Source organism: Rhamphochromis longiceps, linkage group LG10 (genome assembly GCF_057381845.1).
Source record: "Rhamphochromis longiceps isolate RC_006_pf linkage group LG10, R_longiceps_female_GT1.1, whole genome shotgun sequence".
In the NCBI taxonomy this organism is placed as follows: Eukaryota; Metazoa; Chordata; class Actinopteri; order Cichliformes; family Cichlidae; genus Rhamphochromis; species Rhamphochromis longiceps.
Window position 1 is genome coordinate 4,233,876 of NC_140566.1, and position 17,922 is coordinate 4,251,797.

The 17,922-nt window shown below is 39.8% G+C and overlaps 1 protein-coding gene across 1 annotated transcript; it reads right to left on the reverse strand.

Annotated features, from left to right (window-relative positions):
- Window positions 1–298: 298 nt before the first annotated feature.
- On the reverse strand, window positions 299–1,880 carry bhlha9 (basic helix-loop-helix family, member a9). Its single transcript, XM_085419526.1, has one exon. The coding sequence runs from the start codon at window positions 1,740–1,742 to the stop codon at window positions 885–887; it is 858 nt and encodes a 285-aa protein (XP_085275652.1). The 5' UTR covers window positions 1,743–1,880; the 3' UTR covers window positions 299–884.
- Window positions 1,881–17,922: the final 16,042 nt, after the last annotated feature.

A 17,922-nucleotide genomic window follows, 5' to 3' on the forward strand; every position in this document is an offset into this window, starting at 1 on the left:
ATAACACAGTGAGTTCTCTCCTCCAAGAAGAATGGCAAGAATGGGCTTGTACGGACGTTTCTCATCTGAGTGAAGGACCTCTGTCATCTCACACTCTGAATGGCAGAGGCTACCAGCCTTAGGCTATAATCAAACACACTCCCACAGGCATGCATGCACACACTGATGCACACGCTTAATGCAAGCTTTGTGTTAGTGCAGTGTTGTAGTCCTGGGAATCATATGCATTTTCTGTTTTCTTATGAAAGGAGCCATAAAAAGAGTCATCTATCATTTTAAACATTTAATTTTCAAGCTTGGAAAAAGCAGCGTCTTTACAACACAAACAGACTGTACTTTTTAAAGTCAGAGAATAAATACATAAGCATGTTGAATGTTGAAACCAGATCTTAGTCACATTTTCTTTCAGAGCGCTTTGTACTACTTGAAAGTTAGCATGCTGTATGCATAGTTACATAGCACTGTTTTTTATGCTAGTCTGTCTGTTTTTATTTCCGACACACCCATTTTTATTACCTTACATTTACTAATGCAACTCCAATAATTCATCCTTTGCAGAAGGCCGAAAAAGGGGACAATTTAGCACAGCAAAAATATAATTATGTGAATTGTCATCTGTAGATTGCAAAACATTCTTTAGAATTAACATTTTCAAATTCAACATCAAAACAAAATACCTAACATATGTAACATTCTGCAGTCTAGATTGCCATTGCTCCTTTATCTGTGTTCAGCTTGCAGGACTGTAGTTTGCTCTACAATCACAGCCTTCCTGTAAGTTTCAATAACAGCAACAGTAAGAGCACAAGGTTACTCCCTCAAACCCTTAAAAAGTCCATCAGGGTTCTTCAGTTTTCAGGACTTCACAGTACTCGTGAAGCTTGTTACAGTATATCAGAGCACAGGGGGAAGCTGCTCTCCGGCTCCTGCAGGTAGCTCACCTGCCATGGAAGTCCCAGAGTAGCAGATGGCTCTGCAAAGGTGTCCATGTATCCCTGAGTGCAGGAGGCCCACATCCCCGGCTGGTATCCCAACCCCTCATTCACCTGAGGGTATCTCAGAGGGCTGGGTGGAAGATCACAGGGGGTGCCACAGTGTCTGTGTGAGGCATAAAACTGTCCCTCGGTGGGATAACAAGGGTAGTGTGGTGATGGGGGACATGATGGCACTGTGTTGTCTACGTAGGCATGAGGTCTGTGCATGTGAGGCGCTGGCTGTGGCTGCATCTGTTGAGAGATGGATGCGTGCCAGGGGACGTAGCTCTGATGCTCCGGACAAGGAACTGTTAACCTGGTCTGCTCAAGCCGTGACGCCCCCATCGCTGCCGGTCCCACTGATGACCTGTTGCACTCACGGTGGGTGCAGGGCTTACTGGGTGGATGAGAGCTCAGGAAAACTGAGAGAGCAGAGATGCGGTTGATGGCTCGCTGCAGTGTGGCAATCTTGGACAGCCGTTTGCCACTGAGGTCATGGTTCAGGGCAACACGGAGGGCATTGAACGCCTGGTTGTAGTCCATAATGCGTTTTCGCTCGCGGACATTAGCGGCCATTCTTCGAGCTTTTGAGCGAACCGGTCGGTTGCGCTTCTTGGTTTGGCCTTCCTCTGCTTCGCTTGGGCTGCTGGTTGAACTCTCGTCTTGGAATGATGGCTTGGGACTTCCTTCATCTTCGCATTGGACCAGACCGCCAAGTTCAAGCTCTTCCTCAGAGAACTCGGAGCTCGCAACGCTGCTGCAGCTCATTGTGTCAGTAGTGCGCACACCAGATGAGACAACGTAAAATCTTCCTTCTTGTAGTGCAATTTCAGTGAAAATCCTAGATGTGGTTTGCACGAGGAGCTGTGAGTGCAGGGTTCCAGCACTCCGTCGCACGCTCGCTGATGTGCCTCGGCTTCTTTTGTGGGGCTGTCGGTGTTTGCTGCTGTGCCGACAGCCCGTGTATTCTCCTGCTCTGAGTCCCCTGGTGCTGTGTGATAACTTGTGCCTCAACAAGACAGGTTTACCTGCTTTTTAAAGATCTTGAGGTCACATGGTATACTCACCTGTAAAGAATGATGCACTCTCTCTCCCTCTTCAGGTTTATGGGCACCCTCAAGGCAAATGGCACTGACACGTCCTCCTCCTTCTACTCTGACTCTCCCTCACAGGAGAGTTTCAACACTTCATTGTAAAATAAAAGCAAAATGCTGCACTTTGGAAATGCCAGTTTGCTTCATACCACAGTTATTATAGTTTTCCATTTTCTGATTGTTTTTTATTTCCTTTTGTTTTCAAGGCAGTTTAGTTTAAGTTTTACAGTTTGAAACGTTTTAACTTTGTCTTAGTTTCTACCAGTTTCAGTATTACTTACACTTTTATGGAGCATATGTCAGATTTAGGAAAATTAGTCCAATAAAACTTTGTGAGAACAGTTGACTCACAGTCTTGTAGACATGCAGCGTCTCAATAAGCACATCTATCGATGCCTCATCAGACAAACTGTCATAAAATTTTACCGAACTAACAAATAACGAACTTACTGACAATAAATGGTCGCAAAATCATTTCAGTTGGTTAAAAATGTTTTCAAGAGTCTAGTTTTTATTTTTACTTTATTTAATTAGTTCAATATCAACATCTTGGCTCATTTCATTCAGCTGTAATTCACTTTTCTTTAATCACAGGCCTTCGGTCACTCTGTCTTTCACCTTTACAAACAACAGCATGCTCAGTCTGATTGTTCCCCACAATGACTTCTTTCTCTGCCCTGTACAATATGTAATTTTACATTATTTACTAATGAAGGCATATTCATTATTCATTTAAATACATCTTCTATCAAATTAGTCCCACAGATCTTCATGACAAATTGCACATTTACCTGTTATATGCGCTTCCCCATGTGTCAAGCCTGGGAAGTAAGCAACCTTCTTATCTACCTTGGGTTAGATTCAAGCTTGCAATTAGCCGTCTCTGGAGTGGCGATTCTCCTTCTCTCTGTATTTCTCTGCTCAGGCTTAAGGGCCATGTAATTTAGAGTAGCTTCCCTGGAACTTGTCCTCATAAATCAGGCCTGGGCAGCACTGGAGGACAAGAGCAGAGCGAGCCTTAGACTTCAAAGACAGAGGGAAAAAAGGGGGCAAATATTTTACAATCAGAACCTGCAATTGGTGCCGGCTTAGGCTATCGATCTTTCAGTCTTTTGCAAGTGGAGATGGGGATCCATTTAAAGTCAGATGCAATGTTGTAATGCAGTTTAATATTAAATACGGAAATCTTACTGCAGTTTGCAAAATGATTATAATGTATGATTTATTGTTCGCGGTAATGGACAAAGACAGCGCTTTGTGTCTCGTTTCTCTTGTTTTTCTTTCCTGAGTATTTAAATAAAGAACATATATGCTTGTATGTTCAAAGGGGTGGATGTTCCCTCACTGCAAATTAATACAATACAGTTATTCACAGTTATGCTGTGATGAAACATTTCTATCATCAGTGGTGTTGTTCCATCCACCGGACATGAAGGCTCAGTGAATACTTGGCATTTCTCATTTTTACGCTGTCTGATTTTAAGCCAGTGTACTAGATACCAAATAAAAGAAAATCCTTTGAAAGAATAGTACTCCATTCCTCCAACATAGTAACAGAGACCTTGGCAATCAGTGCTGAGGAGTACTGCAGATTTCCTGTTTTCCTTTCACTTGTTTCTTTATGTCAGATTTTAGAGTGGATAGTAAGGTCATAGTTAAGCTTTGAGCCAAGTAAAGAATAGACTCTAGTAGCAAAACACTGAACTGAAGGTCACTGCGAAGCTCTGAGGTAGCAACCTTTAAAAACATTACACACACAGAAGAAGGACATCTAATTATAGTGCTGTAAAAAAGCATTTGCCCCTTCTTGATTTATTTTACTTCAGATTGCCAAATATATTTTAATATTTGACAAAGATAACCCAAAAGGCAGTTTTAGAATGAAAATGTGATTTATTAAGGGAAAGAAAGTGACCCAAACACTTTGCTCCTAAACCCAGTACTTGGTTGTGATATCCTTGGCAGGAGGAATAGAGTCAAGCGTTTATGTGATCATTGGCAGTGACTTTTCATTAGTGAGTCTTTCAGTTTTGGCCCACTCTTCTTTGCAGAATTGTCTTAATTCAGATACACTGGAAGGTTTTTGAGCAGAAAAAACATATTTAAGGTCATGCCAGAGGATATCAATCAGATCCAGACTTTCCAGACTTGGAAATGACTTTGTCACATACAGTCAGGTAGGTTTTGATACATTTTTTCCCCACATAAATTTCCTTTACATCACAGGTGTCGAACTCCAGGCCTCGAGGGCCGGTGTCCTGCAGGTTTTAGATGTGTCCTTGATCCAACACAGCTGATTTAAATTGCTAAATTACCTCCTCAACATGTTTTGAAGTTCTCCAAAGGTCTAGTAATGACCTAATCATTTGTTTCAGGTGTGTTGACCCAGGGTGAGATCTAAAACCTGCAAGACACCAGCCCTCGAGGCCTGGAGTTTGACACCCCTGCTTTACATAGACAGGGAACTCCAACAATCAGACGACCCGCCTATGAGAAAGGACTTGGTGATGGTAAGAAGGAAAAACGTCCTTTTAACAGGAAGAAACCAGCGTAACCATGCTCGGGGAGGGGTGGTTGTCTGCCGTGGCCGGTTGAAGATGAAGTAAAAGAGAAGAGCGCAGAGGGAAATAGGACAAAAACATTTAGGGCAGAGAGCTAGATTTTAAAATTATTAGTGGTATAATAGTGACAGTGACACATAGTGAGAGGTGGGTGAAGAAGAAACACTGCCCCCAGCAGCTTACCCCTATTGCAGCATAGCTAAGGGATGGTGCAGGGTCACCTGATCCAGCACTAACTATGAGCTTTATCAAAAAGGAAGGTTTAAAATCTAATTCCAGACATGGAGAGAGTGTATGTCTCCCAAATCCAAACTGGGAGCCCGTTCCACAAGTAAGCCGGCAGTCTGAGAGCTAAGAGCTCCACTGGGACACTATGGTACTATGAGGTATTTAATATATGATGGAGCCTGATTATTCAAGACATTTTATGTGAGCAGAAGGATTCCAAATTCAATTCTGGATTTAACACAGAATCAGTGAACAGAAGCAAATGAGGGAGAAATGTGCTCTGTCTTTCTAGCCCAACCAGTACTCTCACTGGAGCAATATGGATCAACGGAGGGCTTTTTAAGGAGCCAACCTGATGAAAATGAATTACAATAGTCGAGCCTAGAAGTAATAAATGCATGAACTAATGTTTCAGCATTACTCTAAGGATGTTCCTAGTTTTAGAGCTTTTGCAGATATGCAAGACGGCAGTCCTGCATATTTGTTGAATGTGCACACTGAAGAAAATATCCTGGTCCTGATTCCTCACAGAGGCCACGGTAATATAATCTAAAATAACTATCTGATCAGACACCATGTTTTTAAAATTTTTAGGGCAAAACACAATAACCTCAGTTTTGTCTTTATTCAGAAGTAGCAACTTAGAGGTCATCTAATATAAAAAATATTAATTAAAATATCATTTAAAACAGTATTTTCTATTCACCTGGGTTATGTTTGGTTCCTATGTTTTTTAACTGAATATAACTGAATACATAAACCTACATGAAAAAAGTTTTTTCATACCTTGATTACATTTTTTCTGCACTATTTGCTAAAAACAAGTGAAACACAGACATTTTTAAAAGTCTCAAAAAAACTGTTGAGTCTTTACACCAAACCCATTTTAAGTTAAGTATGTGGAAAATAAGAATGCATTTTCTTTGAGGACTTTAAAGCCAACTTACACAAATACATCCACTACCATCTGTTAAAGGGCTAAATCACTGGTTACTTTGGAATATACATACATGATTGCCAGTTAACAATATAATGTTAAATCTCACGTATCACCACAAATCATTTTAATAACAGGGAAGAAGCATAAAGTATGTGCCACCTATCAATGTGAACAGTAATATGGATACAGACGTACTAGGAGCTGTGCAGTACATTACTGTATTACAGACTGTGTTACTTTATAATGTGCCCACACTGTGACTGTGTCTGTGAAAGTTCTCAGTCATCCAGGTCATCGTAGTCTAAGGAGCTTGGAAAGAAACACGTCTGGACAGCAACTTAAAGAAGTTCAGGTGCTTTTCTTTGTATAGTTTGCATACATAGACGTTTTTATGTATAGTTTGCAATTCATATGTCCATGCTTCATTAAAAAAAATCCTTCTCACTTACATGTTTTAAAAGCATAGATCTTAAGATTTTTCACTCCTAAGATTTTTGCACAGCAAACTTGTAACTTTGCAAACTTTTTTCTGCCTTGGTTTGCAATTGACCATTCCTGTGAAGTTATAAAGCAACCACTTAAACCACTGTACTTACCACACCTTTCAAATAACCCTGCATACCTCCATAGCTTAAATGGTTTGAAAAGTGCAGCCCATTGCTGCTCAGCTCCATGAAGCGCACAGGCTTTATCGCAGGCATTAATTTATGGCTTCACAAACATGTCAGATTTACTGCTGTGGTGTAAAGAGCATGAAGACTACAGCCTCGGACTCTCCCCGTCCATTCATTTTTGACAGGTGACAAGACACCAGTAATTATCAGCCACCGAGAATAAATCACAAGATTTTATCACGCCGCTCGCCGTGCCCTTGACAGAATAACAATTTTCAAGCAGGAGGAACCAGTCCAACGCTGCTGAACCTAAGATTTGTAAATCTCTTGCTCAAACCCCCATAATGACTGGTTGTTAGCCGTTTGTTATTAGAGGTCTGTGTGCCAAACATTATAGATGTATATTTCCTAAGGGATAGTTAGGGGTAATAAGTGAGTAAAGTCCAGGCTCGCTAACCTTGGCTTTGCAGTGGTATGTTAATGTATGTTTTTGGTGTCTGCCACAGAATTTTCTCACCTCAATAAAAAGCCTCCTCTCAGATAATAACTTTGTGGTTATCTCGGCCCCTCTGCTATTTCTCACACCACAACTTCTTTCTTTTCTTCATTTGTCTAAAAATCAGTGTGATCAGTGCCAATACTGCCAATCTGTGGTCATTCGTGGCAGTAATTTCATTTGCCACACACTAATCCCCTTTATTGCAAAAACGCTGCAATCCTTTGGAAATATTAGCAATTGGAAACATTAATTTTAAGTAACTGTACCAGAAATACAAGCCTATCAACTTATCCTTTGCAGTAACATCTTATTACACTTTAAACACAAAATAACCAAGTAACATAAGTCATAATCCAAGCATATTGTGGGTTTTATTGGTTTTAACAATACATTTTAGATGGGAGGAACATAGCAAAGTAACACGCACGTGAAGGATAAGAAGTCAGGTTTTCCAGAAGAACAGCACATTGTAGCAAAGAGACCAATATTATTCACTTCGCTTCTCAATAGTTTTAACGTTGTGCAGCTGCACAACATGAAAACCAGCAGCTCACTTTTTTGATTTCTCTGTATATATTTTATATGTAAAATCTTCATTTCAAAGCAACTTGCAACTGGAGCTAAAAAGAAAGTGAGAAATTGTTTTTTTTTAAACTACATTAATTGGTTAACTAATTTTAATATGTAAATATTTATGTGCCGATCAGTATATCTTTGTCATTTTTGCCCCTTGCAAAAGGAGATGATCAGCCTGCTTAGAGTCACAAAGTGAGACCTGACGTCTGTAGTCCGAGCTTCAGCCTGACCTGTGGTATAATCTGTCGGCACACGCTGAAGAAACATACCTGCGTGAAACACACATCCTTTGCTGATGTGATGTGATATTTTTCAAATATGTTAAAAACAGTAAACCAAATGACACAACAATTGTGAATCACTCTGTCTGAAATTACTGGCAGTTACGTGTAATGGGGTGCGGTAATCCCTTTCAGCATACACGTCTGCTATAAAATCTTAGTCGTCGGGTTGAAACGGGTTCGGGTTCTGCGTATTTCAGCACGCACAGCTCACCATTGAAAGTGTTATTCACTGGATATCTGTCACAGTGTTGGCTATTAATCATAGAGGCATGTTGAAGTTTACTCTGCAACATTAGAGACGTTTCCAGTGGTTTATCTCTCTCTCAAAACTTGAAAGTGTTTTGATTTATGAGGCGGAAAAATAACACTCGTAAAGTAGAAGGTTGCTTATCGAGAAGAGTGCGTAGTAACCGGGGTTAATAAATATGTTGTCATCACTTTTCAGTGCAGTTATTCATAACAGCTGAAAAATGAGTGAAAGATCTGAGCAGTTACTTACTTAGTTATCATCGTCCAGATATATACGTGATCAAGTGTTTGGCCTGCCTCTGAGATACGAGCAGCAGCCGATTGAGTTGTTTTTGTTAGAGTCGGGTCAGAAAGGCAGGCTGGTTGCCATGCCAGCACGTGTAATGTTTGGGCCACTAAAAAACATGCACTCTCTAATTTAGCCATAAGCAGAACATTTCTATAACCTTCCCTCAGTGATTTATGTCATGTAACAAAACCTTGCAGATCTGTCAGTACTGATGTCATGACATGTCTAACAGTTTCCTTCGCACAGGAATGTAGGAACACTTCCTCCCCTTTTCCTTGAATCATGATATGAATCACCGGCCTCGGTGTAAAACACTGATTAAAAAACACAATGCAATGAAATCATTGGATTTTTTGTTCTGCTAACTTATTTTCATTTGAAAGTCTGCTGCATGTTGAGTTGCTGCTTCTTTGAAACGCACTCTTAAGTGTTTTTGAGCCGAGGAGACTAATTTGCTGTTTTTGCTTGCTTTAAGATTTCAGCTGCTCAACAGTACGATACGTTCTTTGTCACATATTTCATATGTGCAAACTGTTGTCATGTCTGGACCAAGAATCTTTCACTCTTCTGCCATGATGGTGAAATATCTGCAGTGTTTTGCTTGGCAGGCATTGTCTTGCTGAAAGCCTTACTTCAAAGCCTGCATACGTTGCTCAGCAATAATGGGACCTTGGCAGATGTAGAAGTTATTCGTGTAGTACACACAAGTGTGCATTTCCATCATGAATGAATGACTGAACTGTGTGCTAATGCTTACTCTCCTCTTTAGCCTATTAAACACATCGTCTATGATTTCCAGAGTTATTTTCAAATTTGGATATGTCAAAACAAGTGATACTAACCACTTCACCACAGTCCATTATAGTTTTCAGCAGTGTTCCCGAGCTCATGCAGTGATTTCTACTATTGAATTTTGTCTGTTATTAGTGCAGGCCCCTGGTCTACAGGTCTGGAAATCACAGCAAATCCATCCATTTCTTTATACTGTTTTCAATGAAATAAAGATTTGACCTGATTGATTTTACCCTTCAGTTTGCTCAGTTTATGTTTTATGCAGCATGCCAACTGCATTTGAAATGGAGCTGTAATACAAATTACATAAATTGCTACAAAAAATGTTACTTTCCAGGGCAGAAGACACTAAACTCTACACTTAACCGTGATTCATGTTCCTTAGTATTAGTAGTTTTTTTTGCACACAACAAAGATTCCAGGTTTTTAAAAAAAAAAGAAAAGAAAGAAAAAGCAGCGGCGTATGTTCATAGAGCATTCCTTCTAACAAGAAGTCAGTCATTATGCTGGGTTATCATTATAGGGTCCACTTGGAGTGTTGGAACATGTGGTCAAAGTTAAGAGTCTGAAGGATAGTTCCCACACAACCCACAGCAGTTAAAGTGGGGCTCTCTGACCACAGAGCATTGCTATAGCTAGCGAGTTGAACTTTACAAGACTTGGATAAGAGTTCGCAGAGAGCATAGTTGAATTCACCAGACTGATAGTATGAATCATAATCAACCCAGTGATGAGGGGGCGCAAGCCAGTGTACTTCTACTGCCTGTCCCAAGCCCAGATGAAATGGGAGGGTTGCATCAGATGGGTGAAAAAACTAAAAGCTAAATCAAACATGTGAATCACAAACGATAAGTTTTCCATCCTGGATTGGGTTAACAATGACTGTCTCTAATGCTGTTGACTATACAGGGTGCCGGAAGAAAACCCGTAGAAGACTGTTGCTTAGAGTTCAGGTAAGAGTTGAGACAGATTGCGGATGGTAAGGAAGAGTTACCAGATGAGATAGAACTGTGGTGGTGACAGAAACAGCCAAAGTGTTTGGTGTATCCTTTGGACAGGGAAAAGAAGACAGAAAAGAAGAGACTTGATGGTGGCATTGGAAGTACAAAAGTATGAAAGTATGCAAAGGAAGAAGTCAACAAAGAACTGAAGCGTTAGGGAAATGAAGAAAGTAGGCAGGAGTGTTAGGATGCAAGGTGTATACCAAAGAGATGAGAGGGCAGAAGAAAAGGTTTATAATGAGTTGTACCAGAATCAGAAAGACTTTTTTTATCACCAAGGGGCAATTAAGATACAACAGAGCAGCATGACGTTGAAGATAAGGACAGTGCATAAACAGGCAATAAGAGTGAGATAATAAACACACAGAATATACAGTATATATACAGTTTTAAAATTACACAGTTTTGCAGTGTTGGAAGATGACATTTTTAAATTTATTCCACTACAGATTACAGAATATATGGCTCAAAATGTAATTTGTAACGTATTCTGAATACGTTGGATTACTTGATATATTGTCATGCTTTTTATAACTATGTAATGTACTATTGCTGTGTGATTTATTACTATTACCAAGCTAATATTGTTAGCTGGTGTTAGCTGAGGTGCTGTTAGACTTGATGGATAGCATTAACAACCTGCTAGCTGCAAACAGTCATGTGTAGTTCTGAAAGCAGTACCAACTAGATTTTAAAATCTTAATATAAATGAGTAACAGTAGGGTGGACATTAGGTAAGGCTGCACTTTTCGCAGTGATCATCGTATAGAAAACTATTTCTCTGTTAGTAATATGTTTTCTTTCTGTCTACTTTAAGGAACTGCACATGATTATTTGCAGCTAGCAGGTGTAATGCAACCTTCAGTAATTTTAATAAATCACACAGCAATAGCAATAGTCTTTTGACGCTGAGTAGCTTGGTCGCACGGTCAGATTTGTCCCATCCCTTTCTTCTTTAAATGTGAAGTGGTGAAGAAATGTGTGCATTGAAAGGATGTGCAGCAGGTTAAAGTGATTAAAGACAGAAATGGAAACAAGGAAATGTAATAACGAGCGAAGTAAATGGAATGAGAAGATGTGAGAGTACTCACATGTGAGAGTTAAGAAGAGAGGTGACAATCAGTGAGCATTACAGATGTGATGTTTGCTTTGATTATAGAGGTCAGACAGAGGTGCACCGTGTCTTTGTGACTCTAGAGAGAGTATATGGGTACCAAGAGAGGAACTGTGGTGCTGCGTGAGGAAGTCAGGAGTGGCAGAGCAGTATGTGAGGGTGGTGCAGGACATATATGAGGACAGTGAGGCAGCGGTGAGGTAGGAGTGACAGATGGATTCAAAGTGGGGGTTAGATTACATCAGGGATCTTCTTGGTGATGGTGATGGACAGGTTGACAGATGAGGTCAAGTAGGAGTTTGTCAGGAGTTACCGCGGGCTATGATGTTTGCAGATGACACTGTGGTCTACAGTGAGAGTAGAGAGTCTGGAGGTATGCTCTGAAGAGATAAGGAATAAAAGCTGGTCGAAACAAGACATGATACACTTGAGGTATACAAGAGAGAAGAAGAAGAGAGGGTAGGTAGGTTGGAGTGGGTGGAGAGAAGTGTCCAGGTGATTTGTGAAAGAGGGTCAACAGCAAGACTGAAAGTTCAGCTTTACAAGATGATAGTGACACCTGCTGTGATGTACGGTTAGGAAACCAGTGGCACTGACAAAAAGACAGGAGGCCAAACTGGGATTGGCAGAGATGAAGATGATTAGATTGTCACTGGGAGTGAGCAGGATGGACAGGATTAGAAAGGAGTACATCAGAGGGACAGCTCAGGTGGAGCAAAGTTAGAGATGGTTCGGACATGTACAGCGGAGGGACGGTGGATGTAGTGAGCAAAAGATGCTGAATATGGCGTAGCTGGGCAGGAGGAAAAGAGAAAGATGTCAGAGGAGGTTCATGGATGTAGTTTAAGAAGGCACGCAGTAGGGTTGGTGTGACAGAAGAGGATGCTAGAGATAGACCGGCAGATGATCTGTTATGGCAAAGTGAAAATAATTTACATACAAATCTAAAAACAAATGCACAACAGCTGTCTTGTTGGCAGAGATTGTGCTTGTTTAAGAGCAAAGGAAAGTTAGCTAGACCTCGGAGTTTTGTCATTATGTGGTCACTGCTAATTGCTGCCTTGCAGCCCTGCCCTTCACTTCAGCCCAGCAGAGGTCATAACCTTGTCTCACCTCTGGCTGTTAATCACTCAGTGGAAAAAGCTGCTACATGCACTACAAGTCTCTCTTTTTTTTTAATCTTGAAACCTAATTTGTACCAGTAGTTCAAAAGTGTTTTTAATGTAAGCAAATGAAACATTTTGAAGCTTATAAAAATAATAAGATGCTCATTTGAACATTCAAATAGGACTTGCTGTAATTGTCACAAAAATCCACAGTGATGCTAAAATGAAGAAGTGAGAAGAAGTGAGAATTGTTTTCTAAAGGGTCACCACGAAGGGATCATTAGTGAAAATGAAGAATAAATACACTTTGACCATATTGTTAGAAAGAATGGGAAATTCTGTGTCACACACATATTTTCTTTGTTTGCAAAACATAAAGTCTCTCCAGTTGTTTCATGAGTTAAATATTAAGTACCATGAATGTGTATATTAGATGTGGAGAGCACTTGTACTTGTCTACATACACCACATCCTTACAGGAACAAGAGGTTTGAATGGGGAGGAGTATGAACTTATCTTTACATTGATACATTTTTCTGTTTTCTGGTATAAAGTAAATGTCAAAACACAGAACCTTGACTTGTAACAGACTACAGACCAGACAATGTCCCATACATGTTTGATAAATTTACTTTAATATATAAATATCTACATGCGGTCAGGAGCCAAGATCCTTGTCATTGCAGACGCTCCTCTCTTTTATGTTGTTTTGAACACTTCATTTACCCATTAACTTTTAAACAAAGTTTGCCCTCTAGTGGCAAAAAGACTGCACTGAGCATGAAGTCTTAGAATTATAGTTTCGTATCAACAACTGTTTAACAAACTAAAATCACTGCTTTGACCTACTTTACTTTACTTGGACTTACTCACTAAAAACAGCAACATGTACTAATCTAAATTCTGAAAAGAGAAATTCTCCCACATGTACTTTAAATAAAATAGTTGCTAATTTTATGTCAACTAATCCTGTAATCATCTTGTTTCTTTATGTGGTTTGTGTGCAAAGCTAAATTAACTTAAGCTTTTTAGGTAAATCTAGTGAAGTCAAAATGACAATATTTTACTCTAAGATCGAGCAGAGTACAGAAGCAGAAAGTGGCATGAAAAGAAAGACACAAGTAGTCAAACACATAAGGAAAGTACTTGAATAAACATACTCAGTTACATTCTACCACTTGGGTTTTAAACTGCCTTAAAATTTCTTCCCATTTTTAGATTAAACTCTATCACCTCTGTTTCTATATAGATATACAAACACATTACCTTCCTTAAATGTAAATCAGTGTACAAAGTCTGTATCTCCTTTCTTGAAAAGTTGTGTTGCTGCATTTTCTTTCTCCTACACATGAATTAAATGAAGAAAAAACATGTTCACTTAATGTTATTTTTTCTTTCTGTCCAGCAGCCGTTAAGATAAGTTAAGTTAAAGATAAGAATCTTTATAACGCAAGTAACAACATATTTGTACCTGTAATGTAATTAGACAAATTAGTATAGTAACATATTGCAAATGTTTTTCAAACTCTATAACTGAAAACTGTAATCTTACAGTAAGATGCTAGCGGGCAGAGCATACATGGAACGCCATAACCAAGTGGCATAGTATGCAGGAACACCCTTGATGACTATGGCCTAAGGTAAAAATGGGACACACCCCCTAGGATAAGAATGACCAACCTAAGATTCATTGTAACTTCCAGATACAAACGGACAAACTGGCAAAGGTTAAGCTGAGGAAGAAGGCCCCAGTGATGGGGAGCGATGTCAAGTGACAGCAAAATCAGGAAGAAGGAAGACAAGAAGCTTTACAAATACCAAGGGCTAAGAGAGTAGTTAGAGAAGATGTGGAGAGTGAAGGAAGTCCCTGAGGTAATCGAAGCACTCTGGGTCTCCCAAACTGGGCAGGTGGTTCCAACAGATCCCAGCAACGACACCCAAGATCTCTGTCCAGAAGAGTGCCGTCCTAGAAACAGCAAAGATACTGGGCCTCTTGGGCCTCTTGCTTAAAAGACAAACAAAAGACTATTTATTTATATTTTTATATTAGATATTTTCAGGTTCAGACATACAAACACAGTCACATTAACAGCTGTATTTTGATATATTTCAATATATGTCCCAGTTCAGTTTCACTCGATTTCAATAAATGAGACACAAATCCCCTTTGGAGTTGCGTCAGGAAGGACATCCTATGTAAATCTCTGCCAAATCAAACATGTAGAGCTACACTGTGGTCAGCAGCTGAAAGTAGTTTATTACTGATGAGGGGAAAGTGGCTCAGATCTGAAGGATGAGTGAAGAGTCAAGTGAGTTTTATGGTGTAGCAGAGGCAGTGCATTCACTGGCCCATCAGCCTGCAAAAAGCTCTTCTGTCAGCTGGATGCACAAAGTATGCTGTACAGCTGGTCTGCGGGCCACTCTTACCTTTGCTGTTGTTGGTGAGAGCCAACCATAGAGAAGAGCAAAAATGATCACATACAGAGAGCTGAAGTGAAACATTAAAAACAATGAAAAGTGTCTGCTGCAGCATAAATGGAACATCTGTGCTTTCCATGTTGAACTTTTTTGTTTTGCAGTATTCCCATTCCCAGTGATTGTGAACCATTCATCAGATACGTTCCACAGATGCATAGTCGGGTTGTTGGAAAACTGCAAGGGAGCCCTCTCCCCCTCTGTCCAACCGGAATTGTTTACACAGGTGGGACACGTTTGCAGGACCATAAAGCCAGCTTCACGGGACAAAGTAACAGGTTAAGCGCTGAGCTTTGAGCCATCATAGTTACACACTCTCACAAATAAAATAATGTGTTTTTTCAGGTAAAATTTAGCATTAAATCTTAGTTAGAAAATGTGCAGTAGTCATTTAATTGGCTCCCACTTCAATTCAAAATTGCCTTTAAAATCCTTTTATTAGATCATACAGCTCTCAGTGATTTGGTCTCCCAGTACATCTCTGACTTGCTCAGTGTCTAAGACCCAGTCAGACCTCTCAGGTCATCAAGTGCAGATCTTTTAATTGTCCCAAGAATTAGATGAAATGAGAGTCCAGGTCTTTGGAACAAGCCGCCTGCTGACCTGAGGTCAGCTAAAACTGTGTCTACACTCAAAAATAAATGTAACTTTTTATCTCACAGGCCTACACCCAGTAGCTGAGTGTTGTGTGTGTCTGTATAAACCTGTATTTTACTTCTTAGTAAAGTTTTATTTTGCAGTTTTCATGGTAAATTTACATTGTTGTTTTTTTTTTATATATATTCTGTGTTAAGTAACCATATGTAATAAGGTCAGGTACCAGAATACCTGCATTGTCAACGCCTGTCATGCACAAACTGACAATGAGCATCTTCATTAAGTCCCAACCCAATAGCAGCTTATTAATGCCAAAATAGGGGTTTCCTCTGGTGCAGCATGTTGGCCCATGGACAGTTATTTTTGCAGCTGACCTCATTAAATATGTATTTGTAGGAGTTTTCTTTTCAGACCCTTAAACAATACAAGATGCATGGAGACAACTGAGATATATTTTAAAGTGAGCTAAGTGAGCTTGCAGTGTTTAACTTTATTAGTCAAATTATAGAAATCAGTCCACAATGAACACAAGACCAATCATACAGCTCACACATTACTTTCATGTAGTGTGTTATTCTTCTTCACTCGGAGGTATACAACACTGCTGCACAACACTGGAGCAAGTCTAAATGAATCAGTTAACAGGACTCAAAAATCAGAATTGATATCTCAATCTAATAACTAGGACTGCATAGTATACAGAAAGGAAAAATAGTTAATGTGTAACTTACATGCCTGGGCGGGTCAGGAAATGACGGTATACGTTGTTTTCATGTTCTTCTCTACACAGCGTACAGGCCAGCTGTTACACCGATTTCAGGTTTAGACAACAGAATGGTTTATAATAAAGCAGCTGCTCCTCTGGTCCAAAATGTGGATGAATCCTGTCTGCACTTAAACCGTCAGATAAAGCTATAACATTACCATTAATCTAACTGATTAATTAATTAAAAAGCAGCAGAATTGTAAAACAATCGCCTCAGAATAAGTGAGGGAGAGACGACATCAAAGTTGGGGGCGGGGTGTCGTGAAAGAATGAGAGAAGACACACCCTGTGTGAAAGTAAACTGATGAAGATGGTCAGACAGGTGAGGACTAAACATTTTTTTAAGCTGTAATTTTATAATTTATGTAAAGTTTCAAAAAAATTCACAAAAACTTTTTTTAAATTTTATTTAAAGTAAGCCTGCACACTTGCATGTGACTCAGCTCCAACTTGGCACCATTAAAAAAATAATATTAATATAAAATTGTTTTTGTCGCATTATCTGATGAATATTATGGTCTGCTATGTGATACAGACCTTGAATCAGTTTTTGTGAGTAAAGTTTTAGCGTTTTAGTAGTCCGTTACTTAGCACTAATTAGCTGTACGTTAGGAATGCAGCTTTCTAACTAAGCTAGCTGATAAACTAGCATGTTTTCTTCCATAAAAAGTAACTTACCAAAAACAAATAAATAATTAAAAAACAAAAGCATGATGTTTGCCAAAACACTACATGTGGAAGCTTCAAGGCTTTTCTATAATGCTGGTTTAATTGTCATGGTGCAGAGTGTGTGTTGAAGTGAGGACCCAAATGCAGATACACTGAAAGATGGAGTTTGAAGCAAAAGTCCAGCCATTTATTCGCTGATAAAGTCCAAAATAAAAGGTAACTAAAATACACCGAGGGCTAATTAGGGGTGTGGAAAGGCCAGGTAACAAGAAACTGGTGAAAGTAATCAGTGATAACAAGACCAGGAAGGTAAAATAATCACAAAACACACAATGACTACAGAAATAAAGTTTGGAACTCTATAACTACTTGTCGCATGAAGGAAGTTAAATATATTCAGTTAAAGAGCTCTCTCTGCCTTGTAAACTTTTTTTGTTTTGTTGTATGTTGTTTTTTGTTTTTTGGTTCTTGATACCTGATCAAAATTTTTGACTGTTAGGGTTCCTTTTGTGGACCTCAAATAGTGTTGTGCTTTTTGAAGTGGTGAGACTTTTTGTCTCTCATACAACCTCAACTACTAACCAGAATCGTTTTTTTATTCTCAGTTAGTCATTGAGGTCTGCAGACGACAGTTTCGAATGTCCAGACTCTTTTCACTAAGGATGAATTCTTATGTTTACTTATGTGCTTTGTTGTTCTTGTGTTTACTTTTTGGATCACACATCAGTACATCCAGACCTGATATATTAATATATAATATTAATCCCCTCCACGAATCACTACCTTATGTGGTGTCCCTGGGATCCCAGGGGCTATGTTGTCCAGGGTCTTTTGCCCCCCAGTAGGGTCTCCCATGGCAAATTGGTCCTGGGTGAGGGACCAGACAAAGAGCGATTCAGACGACCCTATGAGTGAAAGACCAAGGGAACAGTTCACTTTGCCTGGGATAGGGTTACCGGGGCCCCGCACTGGCGCCAGGCTGGGGCAGGGTGCCCAAGCATCTGGTGGTCCATGGGGCCCGGCAGGGCACAGCCCGAAAGAGGGATATGGGCCCACCACCTGGAGGAGGTGCCGTAGGGGTTGGGTGCAATGTG